The 20,517-nt window shown below is 53.2% G+C and overlaps 1 protein-coding gene across 1 annotated transcript in view; it reads right to left on the reverse strand.

The window, feature by feature from the left end:
• Positions 1 to 20,517, reverse strand: part of DNAH9 (dynein axonemal heavy chain 9) — a 205,871-nt gene that overhangs the window by 11,623 nt on the left and 173,731 nt on the right. The window contains exons 63-67 of the mRNA XM_071574021.1: positions 14,796 to 15,023; positions 10,331 to 10,522; positions 9,679 to 9,870; positions 7,835 to 8,005; positions 4,823 to 5,005 (exon numbers count right to left, since the gene is read on the reverse strand). Of these exons, the coding sequence (XP_071430122.1) occupies positions 4,823 to 5,005; positions 7,835 to 8,005; positions 9,679 to 9,870; positions 10,331 to 10,522; positions 14,796 to 15,023 (966 nt within the window). The remainder of the gene's footprint in view (positions 1 to 4,822; positions 5,006 to 7,834; positions 8,006 to 9,678; positions 9,871 to 10,330; positions 10,523 to 14,795; positions 15,024 to 20,517) is intronic.

Consider the following 20,517-nt stretch of genomic DNA (forward strand, 5'->3'; position numbering starts at 1 on the left):
AAATTGATTTAAAGACATAACCCCCTGATCATATATCATGTCTGGTTTTACTTTCAGGAAACAAATGAATTAGCAAATGTAATTCTCAGCAAGGCTTGAGAAAAGCAATTTTTAAAGCCTGTGCACCCAAGCATAATGTCAGAGCCTCCTGTGAGGGTTCAAAGCATCTACAGCAGCAATCTCATAGAGTTGTCCAAACACAATTATGCACAAATTTGCATTTCAGATGCTGAATACTAAAGTGCATCTGAAATGATTCAAGTTACTTTCTTCATTTTTTCCCCCAAATGCTGGGAGTAATTTTCATTAAAGACACCCTTGAAGGAAATCCTAATCAGCCTTCAGCCATTCCCTGCAGATGAGCACACTACTGGCCCAAATTGTTTCCTCGGTTCAGGTGATTTTCACTTGATCCACTGAAATATCCAGTTAGCCCACCAAAATATGGTCTAACTTCGTTAGTTCAGAATATATATTATCCTCATTTTGGAGGCTTTTCCTTCACCCAAACTGCAGAGGAAAGTTCTGCTTGCAAAACTGAGGCTGGCACAGCATTAACATGCAATGCTTCAGCCCAGCCCCTGGTGCCACCCATGCCAGCCAGAACAAAGGGCTTTGAAGTGCAACGTGCCAGTGATTCTTGATGGCCACCAGTCTATTGCAATTTCTCTTCCTCTTAATGGGATGTCTCCTATTTTTGGACCAAACAATCACTTTCTGCTACAAAGACACGATGAATTATTCAAAGGATTCAAATTAGGCCTGACATTTCCAAATCGCCTTCTTTTGGCAGATAGTCAGTTAAAAACAATAAAATTTGCTTCTTCTGGGCTTTAGTTATTCTCTGCTGGGCTCTGAGGCTCCTGCTTTGTGCACGCTCCTCCTCTGGGTGCTGCCAGGGCAGAGGCCCAGCCCCAGAGACTGAGGAGCTCCAACAGCTCCCACAGGAGCTGCTTTGGGAGGGGACAGTTGGGAAGGAACAATGAGAGGAGGATTTCTCCCCCAGCCTGTGTGAGGCTCAGCTGCCAAGGCAGGGCAGCAGGAAGGGCCACCAGCCTTCCTTGGCTGCTCTGTGGTGCTCAGGGTGTGGGGAGGGATGTGTGGGGTGCTGGGCTGGGCTGTGGGTCATGCACAGTGTCTAACTCAGCTCTGTAGGGACCGAGAACTGGGTTCAAGCTGTGCCAGGGGAGGGCTAGATGGGACACTAGGAAGGATTTCTTCATGGACCAGGTTGTAAAGCATTGGAGCAGGTTGTTGGGGAGTCACCAGCCCTGAAGGGTTCAAAACATCTGTGGATATGGATGTGGGTTATTGGTGAACATGGTGGAAGTTTTGGGTTGATGGTAGGACTTGATGATCTTAAAGGTCTCCTCCAACCTTAAGGATTCCATGAATTGCCCACTGGTGGCCTCTCAGACCCTTCAAATATGTCTCTTCAGTAGACACCAGAGGAAGAAATGCCAACCCAGACCAATGCTGCTGCTCATCTCATAGAAGAGAGTCATTGATAGAACATCCCAAGTTGGAAGGGACCCACAAGGATCATCCAGTCGAGCCCCTGCACAGGCACCCCAACAATCCCACCCTGTGCCCCAGAGCATCATCCAAACACTCCTGCAGCTCTGGCAGCCTTGGGGCCGTGCCCACTGCTCTGGGGAGCCTGCTCAGTGCCCACCACCCTCTGGGGGAAGAACCTTTTGCTGAGATCCAACCTAAATCTCCCCTGGCACAGCTTCATACCATTCCCTGCAGTTCTGCTCCAGTGCCATCCCTGGGGTACCTGAATCCCACCCCAGGAGCTGAGGCTCTCCAGTCATTAGAGGGTTCTTTTCTGCAGGTAGCAGCTCCTGCCCATGATTTCTGGCAGGTTTGGGGAGCACTTTTCACCCTCTGCTATTGATTCCTGAGGTTTATTTGGTTTGTGCTTTATGTAAGCCATGCATCCCCTCGTCCCTCTATCAATATTAAACAGCATATTCTTCCCCACATTAAATCTAATTGCCACACATTGTCCAGGTTGCAATTATATCTTGTTTGGTGCTCTGGGATTGAAACATTAAATCACTTCTGTTTACCTGTCTCGGAAAACAGAATTTTCAATTCCACTGCCTTATGCTAGAAAATAAGAGAAATCTGTCCATAGTAATTGACTACATAAATATCAGCCTATTTTAAACTGGACTGACCACACTGGCCCACCACAAAGTGTCTGTGATATCTCTCTTTAATGAAGACAATAAGCAGCAGCAGCAATTGCAGTGCAGACACAGGTGCAGCTCCCAGAGTTGGGATTGGGAGCAGCCCAGTGCCAGCCCTGCAGAGCTGCTGTGCTGCCCAGATGCCAGAGCCACCCCTGCCCCTCCTCGTGCCCCTGCAGGGAGGGCCTGTGGAGATCTCCCAAGCTGCCCTTGGGAGAGGGCTGGGATGTCATTCCATCTCAGGACAGGCCCTCCTTGCCCACCCATCCTGCCAGTGGTTGGGTCAAAGCCATTGCAGATCCTTCAGGCAAGTTGGTCCCCACACTGTGCCAACTGATTTTTGGAGCTGAGTGTTTGGGTGAAACGGGATGAGAGCCTGACATTCCAGAAATGATGGGGCAGAGAATGCCCAGTCCCTGCTGTCCTTAATTGCTGCCTCAGCCCATGGAATCTCTTCTGTGTAGTGGTCAAGGGACAGCACCCAGGGAATGGCTGGAGCTGTGCCAGGGCAGGGTCAGGTTGGATCTCAGGGAAAGGCTCTTCCCTCAGAGGGTGGTGGGCACTGAGCAGGCTCCCCAGGGCAGTGGGCACAGCCCCAAGGCTGCCAGAGCTGCAGGAGGGTTTGGATGATGCTCTGGGGCACAGGGGGTGACTCTTGGGGATGGGTCTGTGCAGGGCTGAGGGTTGGACTGGATGGTCCTCGTGGGTCCCTTCCAGCTCAGCCTATCCTGGGATTCTGGGAATCCCCCAGGGCCCAACTGGGTGTGGATGGTGCAGGGAGGGCAGCAGGGCAGGGGTGGAGCACCAGCTCTGTGCTGCCAGCTCCAGGCTGCATCTTCTGCTGCACTGAGGCCTTCCCAAGGGATGTCCAGCCCTGGCTGTGGGGAAGAGCCTTTGGGGTTGGCAAGGGCAGTGGGAAGTGTCATTGCAGGGCACCAGGATGGCCAGGTAGGTCCTCTCTCCCTGGCAGTGCAGCCACATCCAGGCTGGTTATCCCCTGATGGGCAGTCACAGCCTTTTGTATTTTGTCCCACCAAGTGCCTTGGAGGGGAGGGAGGAGATGACTTCTCCAGTGGATGCAGCATCAACCACAGCCCTCCCTCACATCCTGCTGAACCCAGAAACCATCATCCCACCTGGGGTAGCCAAAGCCAGCACCCAGAGGGGCACAGACATCACTCTGCTGGAGCAGAGCCTCATTTCATAGCAGGGTGGGGAAGCAGCTGCAGTGGAGCATCAGGATGGTGACTCCCTGGAGGAGGGCATCTCCTGGACCTCCTCCATCAGAAAGTGACTCATACACAGCAAAGGGAGTTGTAACTCTTCCAAAACTTGCATTTTTAGGCTTTTCCTCTTATAGTTCTGAACATTTTGTGTCCTCATACAACCAATCTTTGATTTCAGCTCAGCTTGTGCCTCTAAGACACTTTGTTCCAAGTTCCCTCAGGCCTGGACATCTTATGGAAAGGTGTGATTTAAGTAGGCCATGTCCCACTTTCTGAGTGCCCTGCTGTTGCTGTGCCACCATGGGGTGGCCAGAAGAGCTTGGTCTCTCTTCCCAAAGAGCAGCCAGTGCTGTGTGTGTGACCCCTCCACATGCCAGGGAGAAGGTGCCATTGGAAACCCACCTGTGAGCCCTTCCCTGGAGCCAGGCTGGTTTTGCAGCACCTGAGCACTCAGACTCCCTGTGAGCCCTTGGATTCCCTGTGACCCCCGGATTCCCTGAGATGCCCTGGATTCCCTGTGAGCCCTTGGATTCCTTGTGACCCCCTGGATTCCCTGAGACCCCCTGGATTCCCTGAGATGCCCTGGATTCCCTGTGATGCCCTTGGATTCCTTGTGACCCCCTGGATTCCCTTAGACCCCTGGATTCCCTGTGAGCCCCTGGATTCCCTGTGACTCCTTGGATTCCCTGTGACCCCCTGGATTCCCTGTGACCCCTCGGATTCCCTGTGAGCCCTCGGATTCCCTGAGACCCCTCGGATTCCCTGTGAGCCCTTGGATTCCTTGTGACCCCCTGGATTCCCTGTGAGCCCTCGGATTCCCTGAGACCCCTCGGATTTCCTGTGAGCCCTTGGATTCCCTGTGACCCCTCAGATTCCCTGTGAGCCCCTGGATTGCCTGTGACCCCCTGGATTCCCTGTGAGCCTTTGGATTCCCTGAGACCCCTTGGATTCCCTGTGAGCCCTTGGATTCCTTGTGACCCCTTGGATTCCCTAAGACCCCTTGGATTCCCTGTGACCCCCTGGATTCCCTGTGACCCCCTGGATTCCCTGTGACTCCCTGGATTCCCTGTAACTTCTTGGATTCCCTGAGACCCCTTGGATTCCCTGAGACCCCTTGGATTCCCTGTGACCCCCTGGATTCCCTGTGACTCCCTGGATTCCCTGTAACTTCTTGGATTCCCTGAGACCCCTTGGATTCCCTGTGACCCCCTTGGATTCCCTGTGAGCCCTTGAATTCAATATGATCCCTTGGATTCCCTGTGACCCCTTGCATTCTCTGTGAGCCCTTGTATTCCCTGCACCCCTTGGATTCCCTGTGACCCCTTGGATTCCCTGCACCCCTTGGAATCCCTGTGACCCCTCCCCTCCCTGGGGCCCCCTCAGCAGGCTCTCCCCTACCTTCAGCCCCAGCTCCAGCTCCAGCAGCGAGCGCCGCATTTCCGCGGTGAGGACGTTCATGCGCTCACACTCCTGCAGGGCAACCACAGCGTAGGGCGTCCTCTGCTCCACCCTGGCCATCAGCTCTGCCAGGTTAAACTCATCACTCAGCTTCTCCAATATCTCTTCCAGAAGGGCTTTCACCTGAGTGCCAAAGGGAGGAGAGAGGGATGGTCATGAGTGATCCCAAAGCCTCCTCAGCTCAGCCGACTGAATGTGGCAGGAGAACTTCATGTGAAACCACCCATGTCAGCTGCACTGGGCATGGCACCTTTCTTTGGTGCAGTTTGGGTCAGCACAATATAAGGAAGAACTGAAGCCATTGGAGAGTGTCCAAAGGAGGCAACAAATATGGTTGAGGGCCTGGAGGGGCAGCGTGTGAGGACACTGAGGGCACTTGGTGTGTTCAGCTGCACAAGAGGAGACTGAGGGGAGACCTCAGTGCAGGGACAACTTCCTGGGCAGGGGCAGAGGAGGGGCAGGCCCTGAGCTCTGCTCTGTGGGGACCAGGGACAGCACCCAGGGAATGGCTGGAGCTGTGCCAGGGCAGGGTCAGGTTGGATCTCAGGGAAAGGCTCTTCCCCCAGAGGGTGGTGGGCACTGACCAGGCTCCCCAGGGCAGTGGGCACAGCCCCAAGGCTGCCAGAGCTGCAGGAGTGTTTGGATGATGCTCTGGGGCACAGGGGGTGACTCTTGTGCAGGGCTGAGGGTTGGACTGGATGGTCCTCGTGGGTCTCTCCAACTCAGTCTATTCTCTGTTTCTGTTATTCTGTCCAAGCTTGCCCCATCCTATTAAAATTCAAATGCTTACAGAAGTTAATGGCAGATGAGCAGCTTTCAGAATGGTGCTTTAAAAAGTGCCCATGACACGAGACAGCCTCCTCTGTGCTTGGGTTTAAGCCTCTGCTCTTATTTCTCCTAAGTTTGGACTCAACTAAAGGAGACAAATGGGGCTGTAGCCTCAGCTGAGCCTCAGGACAAAGGAGCTCATGAGCTGGTTTGCTCTGCTGTATTGATAGAGGGAGGTGATTATATAAAATTGAATTTTAAGCTGAATTTGGCATTTTGAAGTAATGGAGCAGTGGAAGAAAAGCATAATGAAACAAGATTATTTTCTGGTGACCGTTACAGCTTCTTTGGAACTCTAAGTACAGAACAGGGAGATCTGCAATACAACAGAATGTTTCCAGTGTCTAAAAAATGAGATAAAACAGATAAACCCCTTTCTGGCTGAGAGGGAGGCATGAAGCCCCTCATCTCCACGGGATCAGCTGCATTCCCCAGGTTTGTGTGGAACATTGCCATGGAAGTCTCTCACATTGCTTTGCTTTACTGCTGAGCCGAAACCTGAGCAAGACTTCTGCTTCCTGGGGATTTCTCAGGAGCACATAACACAGATACAGCTCAGTGATCCAGCATCAAAAGCCTGCTTTGTGGGGGCCAGTGGCAGCTGCAGAGGCAGCCCAGGGGCATTGTATTGCCATGGTCACTAACACTCCTATTTTGGACTCAGTATTCCCATTTCCTCCTGCAAACCCTCCCCACCCACGTCAGCAATGACCATGTGTGGGCTCTGCTCAAACACACAGGTAGCTCAGCTGCAAAATTCTCCAGCTGCACCTCAGATGGAGCACAGAAATAGCCTCCGATCTGAAATTCCCCTGCAAAGCCCTTTGGCTCTGATTCCTTCCCAATAATCACAGCTCAGTTTTCTGTAATATGCCCTTGGAAACCTGTGGGAGTGACTGGACTTGCCAGAGCCTCAGGACAATGACAGGCTCACAGTTTCCCTAAGGCCACCTCAGCTGAACCGGGGGCTGGATGTCCTCAGTGGAGCAGTTAAGAGGCAACAATAACTCCTCTCCTCCAAGGACCAAGGTAATGGCAGGGATCACATCCAGAAGATGAGCCGTGGGAGCATCCCCAGATACAACACAGTGCAGTGAGACCACACTCTGGTTACTCTCAGGCAGGTTTTATTCCCAGAGAGAGCCACGAGGACTCCAGTGAGAGTCTTCTTGAGTGTCACCAGGAGTTTGCAGGGTGGCCACCACTCCTGGGGCACTCAGTGGCCATTTTGCTTCTCTGGTTGAGGAGTTTATTTGTATTTCAATAGCAAAAGGAATGGGAAAAGAGGCAGCCACATTTGCTACCTCTGAGCATCTCCTTTGGATTTGCTACCTCTGGATGATTCCCCTCATTTCAAATTCCAGTATGGACCAAAAATTGAACATACTGGACCCTTCTAGGAGCCCCTCAGGTGGAAGCATCAGGTCCCCAGCCCCACACCAAGGCAAAGGAAGCACCTGTGAAACCACAGGCTTCATGTAAGCCTCTGATTAGCCACTCATTAATTTGCAAAGCTTGAAACACAGAGCTGGGACCTTGAGACTGCAGAAATAAAACCCTGAGCATGTGTTGGCTCATTTCAGATCCTGTTAGGAATGCTTGGGCCATGTTTTAATGAGCTGTGAGCTTCCAGAGGAAGGGCTGGGATCAACCCAGGATGTGGGCACAGCAAAAGGGTTCAGCTGGAAATAAGGAATTACAAGGTCCCTGGGAGCTTGGGAGCTGCATGGGGTGTAGTGGCAGCAATGAGAGGTGGGCTGAGCTCTGCGTGGCACATTTTAGGTGGCAGACGGTGCAGTCAGGAGCCCATTGTTATGCCAGTCACAGAGGGGTGCACAGGGACCAGTGGCTCAGAGACAGTGGAGGCCACACAAGGTTTATTTGCAACACCTTCAGAGGATGGTAATGAAGGCACTGCAGTGCATGGGGTAATTAAAAGCCACTGTCCTATTCCTGCCAGCACTCCAATTGCTTCCCACAGTGGTGATGTCCAGCACAAAACAAGGCTTTGGGCTGGTTTGTGTCCAGCAAAGGCAGGACTCAGCCCAGTGAGCAGCTGTGAGGCAGCCTGAGCTGGCCAGGGCTGCTGGATGGGCCAGGGCTGGAACCCTGTGCCCCTCTCACCGTGTCCTCCCTGGTGCCCACGGCTCCTTCTCCCGCGCTGCTGTCCCGGGGCTGCAGCTCCAACACCACGCGCAGGAGCCGCTCCGAGCTGTGCGTCAGGAACCCCAGCTCGGCGTTGGGGTGGAGCCCATACAGGTACGGGGACTCTGCAGGCAGCACTTCATCTACGTACTGCAGAGAGACAGGCCCAGGTGAGACACGGGCAGGGCCGGGGGGGACACAGGGACAGGGGGGACACAGGGGCGGGGGAGACACAGGGCCGGGGGGGACACAGGGACAGGGGGGACACAGGGGCGGGGGAGACACAGGGGCAGGGACAGGGGAGACAGAGGGACAGGGGAGACACAGGGACAGGGACAGAGGAGACACAGGGGCAGGGGAGACACAGGGGCAGGAACAGGGGAGACACAGGGACAGGGACAGGGGAGACACAGGGGCAGGGACAGGGGAGACACAGGGACAGGGGAGACACAGGGACAGGGACAGGGGAGACACAGGGACGGGGGAGACACAGGGACAGGAACAGGGGAGACACAGGGGCAGGGACAGGGGAGACACAGGGACGGGGGAGACACAGGGGCAGGGGAGACACAGGGACAGGGGAGACACAGGGACGGAGGAGACACAGGGACGGGGGAGACACAGGGACGGGGGAGACACAGAGATGGGGGAGACACAGGGACAGGGGAGACACAGGGACAGGGGAGACACAGGGACAGGGGAGACACAGGGGCAGGGGAGACACAGGGGCAGGGGAGACACAGGGACAGGAGAGACACAGGGGCAGGGGAGACACAGGGGCAGGGGAGACACAGGGGCAGGGACAGGGGAGACGCAGGGGCAGGGACAGGGGAGACACAGGAACAGGCCCAGGTGAGACACAGGGACAGGCAGGGCCAGGTGAGACACAGTGACAGGCCCAGGGGAGACACAGGGACAGGCCCAAGGGAGACATAGGGGCAGGCTCAAGTGAGACACAGGGACAGTCAGGCCAGGGTGAGACACAGAGACAGTCAAGTTCTGGTCAGACACAGGGACAGTCAGGTTCAGGTCAGACACAGGGACATTGAGACTCAGGTGACACACAGGGACATCCAGGTTGAAGTCAGACACAGAGCCCAGGGCACTTTGCCTGCAGAGCTCATGGTGCTGGAATGATCCCCCCAGGTCAGCCCAGGCTGGGAGAGCTCTGCTTGTGGCTGAAACACCAGTGAACTGATGCAGGAAGGAGAGCATGTTTGTTTACACAATTGCTTTTACTCCTGCTGGGAAAATTCAGTAATTGCTGAAGTCTGGCTTGGCTCGGTATCTCAGGCTGGACCTTCTCTAGCAATTATCTGCTGTGCCTTTCAGCATCAGCATCCCGAAATCTCTGGTGGGAATTTAACTTCCAGTAGTTAAGTTTTATGAACAAAAGCAGCCTAATATGGCTCTCTCTGCCACTGCCATTGTGTACAAAGAGCAGATGAGATCAGTAAGTAGATCAACAAGACCCTTCAGTAATTCTCATCAAAACTGATGATAAAAGGAGCTTGAAGGGGCCATTTTATTAAACAGTATGTGGTGTAATTTTCCAGGAGCCCTGCTCGAGTCTCAAGCACCAATACAGTTCTGCTATTCATGCATGAGCAGAATGAGCACATGATGAAGTAGCAGATTACCATCAGACTTGGTTCATCCAAGGGAATGCTGAACCATCTACAGAGGCAGAACAGAATGGGAAATAACAGGAGGTGTGCAGAAATACTGCAGTGCTGTTCCTGCCTCCCAAGGCAGATTATGGGGCAGTTAAGGAAGACATTACATGTAGGTGTGTAAATAATGCCAGGAAACCAAGAGCTTACCTGGTGATAGCCATTGAAGTCCATGTTCCCTGGGAGGGGGAATCCTGGAGCAAGGAGGAGCTCTCCCTCCAGCATCTCTGGCTTGATAAATTCTTCCAAATAGGTTTTGCAAAGCCTCCTGTCCCAATCATCTGTGATGTGACCTCCATACATGATCTCACCCACAAGGTAGCGCAGGTCGTCATAGGGGACCTGGGGGATGAGCAGGGAGGGCATGAGGGGGCTGAAAGGCCACTGCTGGGCTGGGGGTCCAGCACTGACCTGCACACTCAGTGCTTCCACCTCACTGCTTGGGTTGTCTCAGTAAACAAGCATCAGGTAGGATTCTGTGATTCTATGAGTTAACCCTGCCCAAAGAGACCTGGAGCACAGCAGTTCCCCACTGAAATGCAAATTCATTCTAATCTCTGTTAAACCAAAGATCACTGTGCCTTTTCAATTAATAAAGGCCACAGACACTGTTTGCTGTGATTCCTAAGCTGCCGTGGGTGTGAGTGGCACTGAGGCCTCCCATCGTCCCACAAAGGCAGAGGAAAAGCGACATCATAAACCCAAAGAGCGCAAGGAAATGGCACTTCAGGAGACTTCCCAGGAGTTTCAGCACAAGCCAGTCTGTCCCTGGGGGTTAAAAGCCCCCCCTTTATGCACCCACCTTGGGGCTGGCCTGCAGGTAGTTGTGGAGCACGTGCACAGAGATGGTGAGGTCGCTGGTGCCAAAGGGGTACGGGCGGTTCCAGCCCTGGGGGCCAAACTTGCGCCTCTCGGCCACCACGGCATGGAAGTAGCACAGGGCAAAGAGGATGCTCTTGAACTCCCTCTCCTGGCTGCACATCTCCAGGGTGTCCTGCAACACAAGGCTGTGCATGTCCCCAATGCCCCCAGTAACCCAAACACACCAAACTCTGGACAGGGTGAATCGCAGAATCTTTGAGGTTGGAAAAGACCTCCAAGACCAAGGCCAACCTTTGCCCAAAACCCCCATGGCCACCAAACCACATTTACTCATTTTTTGAACTCTTCCAGGGATGGTGACTCCATCACCTCCCTGCACAGCTTGTTCCAATGTTGAACCACTGTTCCAGTGAAGAATTTTTTCCCAGTATCCAACCTGAGCCTCTGCTGGTGCAGCTTGTTGTCATTTCCCCTTGTCCTACAGTTTGTTACCTGGGAGAAGAGGCCAAACAATTTGTCCCCCAGTTCATTTTTGCAAAATACACACATGTGCTAGTTTTCAAAGTCAGTAGCTTTGCATTGCAAATTTATTGGCAAATTGTAATGAATATATTATGAATTAATATTTAGTGTTTCCAACTCAGAGTGGCTTTGCACAGGAACACACATTGCCAGTGAAGAAGGGAAGGACAAGTGCACCCACTCCATGTCCCATCACCTGCATGTGCTCAACACCCCTCACCAGAGAGACTGAGAGAGAATCATGGAATCCCAGAGTACTTTGGGTTGGAAAGGACCTTAAAGCCCATCCAGTCCCACCCCTTGCCATGGGCAGGGACACCTCCCACCAGCCCAGGTTGCTCCAAGCCTCGTCCAACCTGGCCTTGGACACTCCCAGGGATGGGGCAGCCACAGCTTCTCTGGGCACCTGTGCCAGGGCCTGCCCACCCTCACAGGGAAGAATTTCTTCCCAACATCCCATCTAACCTGCCCTCTGACAGTTTGGAGCCATTTCCCCTTGTTCTATCACTGCATGCCCTTGGAAAAATCCTCTTCCAGCTCTCTTGGGAGACTCAAGTGCTGCAAGGCCTTAATTAAGTCACCCCAAAGTTTCTTTTCTCCAGGCTGAGGACCCAAATTCTTTCAGCCTTTCCTCACAGCAGAGCTGCTCCAGCCCTCTGAGCATCTTGGTGCCTCATCTGGACTTGCTCCAAGAGGTCTCTGTCACCACACTGGGCACATGTGCCAGCTCTGGGACTGGCACCATGGCCCTAAGCAGAGCTCCTGCCCAGGAGATGGAGGGGCAGAGCCCGAGTCATTTCAGCACTGAAAATCAACAAGGGAATTGGGCTGCAAAGAGCTCTGCCCAGCACTGGGTGGGCACAAGGGCACCTGGGGCAGCCCTGCCTGTTCCCAGCAGTGGGAGCAGAGCAGCTGAGGGCTGAAGTGCTGTAACAGGAGGTGTGTGGCAGCTGAGCTCTCCAGGGGAAGCTGGAGCCCCTCTGTGTGGCTGAGGCCAGGAGGAGGCTTGCACAGCTCTGCCCAGGGTGCCTGCAGGAACCTGGTGGGGTCTCCCATGGCCAACAGGACAGATCTCCCCAGAGCCGGGGGATGAACACGTTGGGAAGGGCTTGCCTGCAAACCCTCCCTGGGAACAGCATCTCCAGGGCAGGGTGGCTCTGACCTGCACAGCTGAGCAGCTACACCAGCCCCTCCATCCTCCCTGCCCAGGGGCAGCCCCTTGGAGTCCACTCTACTGTGTGACAAAGATGAAAAAGGACATCTGTGGGACTTCCCTTCATTATTGTTACCTTAGAAATACGCAGTGTTAGAGCTCCAATCATCTGGGAGCACACCAGAGCCCAGGGGCTGTGCTGAAATCCAGTCCTCTAAAGGGTGCAAGACATTGACCAACTGCACAAGATAATCAAGAACAGCCCAAATCCTGCTTTCCTCTTGATTAGGCAGAACTCTGAGCTCCCTTCATTATCAGCAATCTGATGAAGAACTGCTTCAAATATGTGCAGAGCAGCTCAGGAAACATTCCCAGACATGAAGGGGAACCTGAATGTACACTGAGAATCCAGTTCTGTCTCATTCAGCCCCTCTTTGGTTGTGTATTTTGCTTCAGCTACAAAGCAGAACAATGTCCCCCACACAGAACAAAGGCCCTTCTTTGTAGCTCTCAGCCAAAAGCTAAATTTGAACATCCATTCTGCATAAAGCAGGGAAATGAGGTGTAAAAGAGACCCCACCCACTCGCTCCAGGATTTCTGATAAGAGATGTTTTATTATACTCCAGCAATTTAGAAAATGCTAATTGCTATCTGATTGAAATGAGCAGAGGCAGGATGAAAATGTTACTTGGGGTGAAGGTTCTCCCCTCCCTTGTTCTCCAGGACATTTTGTGGAGTTCAAGATGATGAATGGCAGTAGATAAAAATGGAATAATCTCCCCTGACTCTGGACAGCAATCCTGGGGTGGTGCCTCCCCCTCAGCTGCTCAGGACTGTCACCTCCTGCTCTTCAGGTTCCCTTCACTCCCATGTCTAAGTGTAAAACCAGCTGAGAGTTGCTCCCATTTCCTGCCCACAGAGCTGGGCCTGGGCTGTTCCTGCCTGGCCCCAAAAGACAGAGGCTGTATGGAGAGAAGAATCATGGAAACACAGAAGGACTGGGTTGGAAGGGACCTTAAAGATCATTCAGTCCCAACCCCTGCCATGGGAACCCCCTCCCACCAGCCCAGGTTGCTCCAAACCCTGCCCAACCTGGCCTTGGACACTTCCAGGGATGGGGCAGCCACAGCTTCTCTGGGCAACCTGTGCCAGGGCCTGCCCACCCTCACAGAAAAGGATTTCTTCCCAATATGCCATCTAAGCCTGCCCTCTGTCCTTTCACTCCAGCCCCTTGTCAAAAGTCCCTCTCCAGCTCTTGGAGCCCCTTTAGACACCAGAAGGGACTCTAAGTTCACCCCAGAGCTTTCCCTTCTCCAGACTGAACACCCCCAGCTGTCCCCACCTGTCTCCTTAGCAGAGCTGCTCCAGCCTGTGATCAGCTTAGTGGCATCCCCTGGACTCGTTCCAGCCATGTTTGGAGCCCCAGAGCTGGACTCAGCACTGCAGGAGGAGTTTCACAGGAAGAAGGAGAAGATCTCCCACAGGAGAAACCCACCCTGCAAGAGGTCCCCTGTGTGTCCCTGGCACAGCCATCTGCAGAGTGGAGAGGCCTTAAGAGCTCCAGTACTCATGTTTCAAAAAGGCAGTTCAAGGGCTGAGAGCACCTTCAGACCCTTCTGGTTGCTGGAGGTTCACCAGATGGGGTCCTGCTGTGAGAGCGGGTGTGCCAAGGCAAGGGCTGTGTGTGAATGAGGGCAGTGAGTGCTCAGGGCAGCAGGACACTGTGTCCAACTGCAGGACAAGAATCATCAGCAAGGGAAATGCTCAGCTCTCTGCCTTTGTGTCACATGCCAAAGGGGGTCAGCAGGAGCGTGGATGCCTCCAGCAGTGAGACCTGCTGGCTCCAGCCTGCCCTGGGCATGGGCTGTGCCCTGGGGAGCCCTGTTTGATCTGTGCCCTGCTGCTCCCAGAGCCTCCTGCCCTGCAGTGCCAGAGCTGAGTGAGGGCGCAGAGCGGAGCTCATCTAATCACCACATGACAAGGGCTCTGACACTGCTCCCACCCTTGGGGGCACCAAGCGTGTTTCCTGTTGTTTCCACACACTGCAGAGTTGTGTCCCCCACACAGGGGATGTGGCTGCAGTGCCAGCAGTGGGCACAGCATGGCCAGGGAGGGGATTGTCCCACTCTGCTCTGCACTGGGGCAGCCTCACCTGCAATGGGGGGGCAGTTTGGGGGGACACAATGGAAGGGAGAGATTGAGCCACTGGAGAGTGTCCAAAGGAGGCAACAAAGATGGTTGAGGGCCTGGAGGGGCAGCGTGTGAGGACACTGAGGGCACTTGGTGTGTTCAGCTGCACAAGAGGAGACTGAGGAGAGACCTCAGTGCAGGGACAACTTCCTGGGCAGGGGCAGAGGAGGGGCAGGCCCTGAGCTCTGCTCTGTGGGGACCAGGGACAGCACCCAGGGAATGGCTGGAGCTGTGCCAGGACAGGGTCAGGCTGGATCTCAGGGAAAGGTTCTTCCCCCAGAGGGTGGTGGGCACTGAGCAGGCTCCCCAGGGCAGTGGGCACAGCCCCAAGGCTGCCAGAGCTGCAGGAGTGTTTGGATGATGCTCTGGGGCATAGGGGGTGACTCTTGGGGATGGGCCTGTGCAGGGCTGAGCGTTGGCCTGGATGATCCTTGTGGGTCCCTTCCAGCTCAGAATATTCTGGGATTCTGTGGTCAGTGATGGGATGCAAAGGGACTCCCAGGGCTGCTGCCAGGAAAGCCCATGCCCTCCCCCAGTACACTCCAAGCTGAACTGGCACGAGGCCCACTGAGCTCCCACCTGGCCGAAGCAGTCCAGGGCCCGGTGCAGGTGTGCCCGCAGCCCTGCTGGGGCCTCGCTGGTCACCTTGATGGCATCTGCCAGGATGCCCTGGGGGATGATGTGGCTCTCGCGGGAAGGGGCTGGCTCAGCGCTGAGGAAGACACGGAAATCCCGGTGGCTGCCCTCGCTGTGCTGCTCCAGCTTCTTCTCCAGGGTGCTCAGCCACTTGGCCACCAGGTGGATGTTCTAGTAGGGACAAAAGGGACAAGTTTTTGTCAGTGTCCCCATTTGCACCCCCATTTCCTGGGCAGCATCAAATCCATCACAGCAGCCACACTCTGGAACTGGTGACTTGTCCCAGGAGTGCCTCTGTGCAGTTCCCCAAAGGTCCACTCACGTCCAGTACTCTTTTAAATTCAAAATAATGGATATAAACCCCCAGCAGTGCAGCAAGCCCCATCTGGGCTGGCCTGGCTCCCAGTGCTCCCACTCTGCTCCCTACAGCCACACCAGGTGCCAGAGCAGAGCTCTTCCTTCCCCACATCCCTCGAGCCCAAATGAAAATGTTTGCTTGCATCCCGGTGCAGCAACTGGGACCACTGTGTGGGTGTGCCCAAAGCTGTGCATTCCAAACCCTCTGGGCCATTGCCCAGCAACTGTTCCCAATGGCCCATTGGCAGCAGCTGCCCAGGGCACAGCTGAGCCCTCAGGCTGGGAGCTGGCTGGGAAAGAAGCCTGGCAGAGGAGCTGGGAGAACTGCCCTGCAGGGACTCCTTGGCACCTCCACACCCACCTGAGGGCTCAGCTCTGCCCATGGGCCAGCAACCATTCCAAAATCCCCCCTGACTGCCAGAGTCAGATCCCCCAGTGTGGAACTCCCTGCCCTGGGGGAGGCACTGGGGGCTCCCACCCAAACCTCAGGGGAGACAATCTTGGGCTTTGGGGACTTGGGGAACCACTCATGGGATCAAGAGGAGGAACAGACCCTGGCCAGGAGGAGCCCACCACTCTCCACCAGACTGTGCCATCATCTGCACCAACAGGTTTTTCACCTCCTTTTCCTTTGGACTCGAGGGAACCACGTGGGGCTCAGCACAGGGGCCACCAAACCCCCCTGTGTTTGTGCCCCAGGGGGCTGGGTTAGACTGCTGGGGTTGGGGGTTAAACCCAATTTCTCTTTGTGCCATTGCATTTATTGTGATATTGTTATTAAATTGTAACTCTGACTTATCATCTCTTTTGTGTTGGGTTTGTTTCTCCACCCAGTTTACCTTTAAACCAGCACAGCTCATTTCTAACAGAGTAACTGTGAGGGAATAACAGAATTCTCAGTGGCAGAGAAGTCAAGCAGGTGGTTCCACAAAGACCTTTACCATAAAGGGTTTATTTATTAATGCAGCTAATAAGATACATCTGTCACAAAATTAAGCACCATCATGGGGAGATGGAGAAATGGACGAAGACAAGCCCCAGTTGTTCCCCCAGAGTCTTATACAGTAGTTTCCAGGCAAGAAAACAGCTCTTTGTTATATTAGGGATGGGTGTTGAGGGCTAAACCACCCTTGGTTTAATGTCAGGTGTGTAACCCAAAGTGGCACTTGGGGTGGTGGTTCATCCCAGCCAAAGGTGGACAAGGAACTTGCTACACCTGAATTAAAAGCAATGACCAGGGAGACAAACTGCTTGGAGGTGGCAAGGAAATCACACAAAGGAACCACCTTAGAGACTCAGAATAAATACATATCACCTACAAATGGGGCCAGAAAGGAGCTCTCATGGTTAAACAGCCCAGTAATGGAGATTATTAGGAGTAAAATTACATTCTTTAGAAAGTGGAAATTTTGTCCAAAGAAGAACAGAAAAAAGCACGAAATCCAGTCATGGGAAGCCAAAAAATGTGACAAGGAGTAATATTCTGAGAAATCTGAAACCTAATAATAAAGACTGTTCCAGAAACCAGGAACCTACCAGAGAGACTGTGAAGGTACAAGATGATCAAGGTTGATGCCAAAGGGGTTTTTGTTCTGATTTTCACATTTTGTAGATTTTAGGAACACAGTAGTTGTAGATTTTAGAGGGTTAATATTTCTAACAGTTTAATGCCTTTCTATCACTACCCCTGTCCCAGAACAGGGAGCTCAAATTCCTTTAGTTAATTAATCTTGTTCAGACTCCTTTCCAAGGTAGAGCTGAAGGATATCAGAAGGCCCACAGAGTGAAACATAAACACAGGTCAGAGTGACCCAAAAGCCAGAACTGGATGAACTCCAAGAGACCTTTGTGTGCCTGAGGAAGAAGAGCTGATGAAGACAGAGGGTCTTGACGACCCCAGACCCAATTCCAGGGGTGGGACTGGGGCTGGACTGAGAAATGTGTAAAGCAATGATTGGAGGGATTTATTATAAAAGCCATGGAAACAAGAACTGGGACACATGGATGTCATCCTGTATTCCTGTGGGCTGTAGGCCTGTGATATTAAAGGACCTTCACTTTTTATCTTACCCTGCACTAACGTGGCTCAGAGTCCTGGTTTTGGGGGGAGAAGGGTCATTCAGGGCATCAAGGTCTACAGGGAGTGCCCATGGAAGGCCAGGCCACCCCAGAGCAGCCCATCTCTGCAGGAATGGTCACTGCAGGGCCTGGGCAGGGTCTCACAGCCTGCAGAACACAGGGCAGTCACTCAAAAGCTGAGGCTGGAGATGACCCTGGAGATCACCCAGTTGATCATTGTGTCCAGTTGGGTTGGGTATCTCTAAGGCTGAAGTCCCCATAACATGCCCAGGCAACCTGTGCCACTGTTGAACCACCCTCACATTGCAAAATAAAACAAGAGAATAAAATAACATAAAATAAAAATTTAAGGGAAATCTTCATCCTAATTTAAATGTGTTGTCTCTTGCTCTTTAACTGGGCACCTCAGGAACACTGACTCCATCTTTTGCACCTCCCCTGCCATGAGGGGTTGAGACCCCTCTGAGCCAATCAGCTTTCAGATCTTGAACAATCCCAGCTCTCTCAGCCTCTCCTCATATAACAGATGCTCCAATTCCTTAATAGTTGGAAAGACTCTTAAACTGAAGCACAGATGAAAAGGGTTTTTTGAGAATATGGTCAGGTGAATAGTAACAGCTTGTAGGAGCAGTTGGGAGCACCAGGAGTTGCACACAAACAGGGTGAGCTGGGGAAGACCAGGAATCCGAAGGTTTCAGCCCATTTTAGATAATCTGGGGGTCTCAAAATCTGAGCTCCTGTACTGGTCTGCCCTGGGGCAGAGCTGATGTTGCCCCACAGGTGCCCAGGCTGTGTGTGGGGCTGTGCTGGAGCAGTGCTGGGCACACCGGGGTGGGGCAGAGCTGATGTTGCCCCACAGCTGCCCAGGCTGTGTGTGGGGCTGTGCTGGGCACACCGGGGTGGGGCAGAGCTGATGTTGTCCCACAGCTGCCCAGGCTGTGTGTGGGGCTGTGCTGGAGCAGTGCTGGCCACACTGGGGTGGGGCAGAGCTGATGTTGCCCCACAGCTGCCCAGGCTGTGTGTGGGGCTGTGCTGGGCACACTGAGCTGGGGCAGAGCTGATGTTGCCCCACAGCTGCCCAGGCTGTGTGTGGGGCTGTGCTGGAGCAGTGCTGGCCACACTGGGGTGGGGCAGTCCCTGCTCCTCACAGGGCCCTGCCAGCACCAGGCTGGGGGCACACAGGTGGGACAGGTGACCCCAACTGCCCGCAGGGCTGTCCCAGCCCAGATGGGATCCTGCTGAGCACACGGGGCTGGGGAAGGAGGAGGGGAACGCTCAGGTTGGTGCTGTTTGCCTTCCTCAGGCACCACTGGGTGGGAGGGGGCTCTGCTGTCCTGGGGGTGTGGAGCCCACGGGAAATGGGGAAAGAATTCCTTGTTTTTGCCCTTGCCGTGTGACTTCTGCTTTCCCTGTTAAACTGTCTGTCTCTCAACCCATGGCTTTCCTCACTTTCACCCCCAGTTCTCTGCCCATCCCACCCTTGGGCAGTGAGTGAGTGGCTGTGGGGCTGAGTCACATCTGGGGTTAAACCACAGCAGGTTCTTCCCATGAAATCCTTCTGCAGGTCCTGGAAAAGTGAGTTCCAACAGGCAGGGACTACATTTGTGTCAAGCCTCACCCTGCATGGAGGAGGAGTTCCCTCCATGTGACTAATTATCTCCAGGCTTGGATTTTTATCTTTACCTTCCAGCTCCCAGTATTGGTGCAGGTAAGAGGGAGGGTCCCATCAGCTACAGACCAGTTCCAACACAGGTAAGAGTGGGAGGAAGCTGCTGATGGAGCTTCAGCTTCTCACCATATTCAAAAACCACCAGAAAGAGCAAATGATTAGTGAACTGACAAAATTAGTCATAAGACAAAGTCACTTCAGGTCCTGAAAATAAAAGCTGGTGGGGAAGAACAAGAGGATTTCATCATTCTAAGTGACTGGCAGTGACAGTGCAGAAGGAATTCAGTGGTGATAGATGCAAAGTAATGCACTCAGAAAAAAATAACCCTGGCTAGAGATATAAAAACTGATGGGTTCAGAATTAACTATCATCACTCAGGGAAGAGATCTCAGACTCCTTACAGTTATTTCCTGCAAATTACAGTTCAGTGCAAAAACAATCAAACAATGCAAAAACAATCAAACAATACGAAGACAATCAAATGCCTACAAAGGAATAGAGAATAAACCTGCAAACATTATTTTGTCACTACATAAATCCATGGTGGACCTTCATCTTGAAAACACCCAGTTCTTACTTCTCTGTTCCCAAAAGGATTTAACTCCCACTAAAGGAGACCCTAAATGGATATGGGTTTGCTGTGTGCACAGAGCAGAGATCAGAGTGCAGGGAGGGGGGAACAGAGGAGACTGCAGGCTTTGAAGGAACAAGTGGAAGTACATTTTCATATGACACACAACTAAACTGCCAATTTACTGTCTCAGGGTGTTCTGCAAGTTGAGAGAATCACAGAGTGGAGCTGAGCTTGAAGTCACAGAGGGAAACACAGAATGACAGAGTTGTTAAGGGTGGAAAAGACCTTTAGAATGACTAAATCCAACCACCAACCCAGCACCACCACCATGGTCACCACTAAACCATGCCCTCATGTGCAGTAGCCACACTTCCTGGGATGGAGACCCCACCACTGCCCTGGGCAGCCTGTGCCAACATCACTGCACACTTTTACCGCTTCCACACCTTTTCCCTCAGGTTGTGGATAACCACATGTGAAGCAGAGCTGCACTGTCAGTGCCTCAGGTGCCCCAGAATTGGCCTTTTATAGACTGAGGGACACCAAGGGAACTCCTTCTGGGAACACCGAAACCCTGTCCTGCTTTTCTGTTGGAGGGCCCAGGTGCCTCTTGTGATCTACCTATGGAGAGATCCCAGCTGGGGCTGGAGAGGAGAAACACTGTAGAAAAGAAAAGCTGAGAGCCTTGAGGCACAGGCTGGGACAGAGCAGTGGTGCAGCATTTGAAAATGCTGGAGGGATGGGAAGCACTCAGAGATGGACCAAGGGGGGTGAGGCAAGAGAATTCTGTCTGGGGAAGTCATGGACACTTTGCTCCCTCCAGTTCTGTTTCCCCAAATCTGACTGAAATGTCTAAGAACAATATTTGTTACTTACAACGGCACAAATCCAGTCTCCAGCCCTGAAATGACTCAGGATTGTGCCCATGTGTCCCAGTTCAGCAATCTGGGACCAGTTCATCCCTGTGTGGGTGTGCCCAAAGCTG

This window comes from Pithys albifrons, chromosome 19, assembly GCF_047495875.1.
Source record: "Pithys albifrons albifrons isolate INPA30051 chromosome 19, PitAlb_v1, whole genome shotgun sequence".
Lineage (NCBI taxonomy): Eukaryota > Metazoa > Chordata > Aves > Passeriformes > Thamnophilidae > Pithys > Pithys albifrons.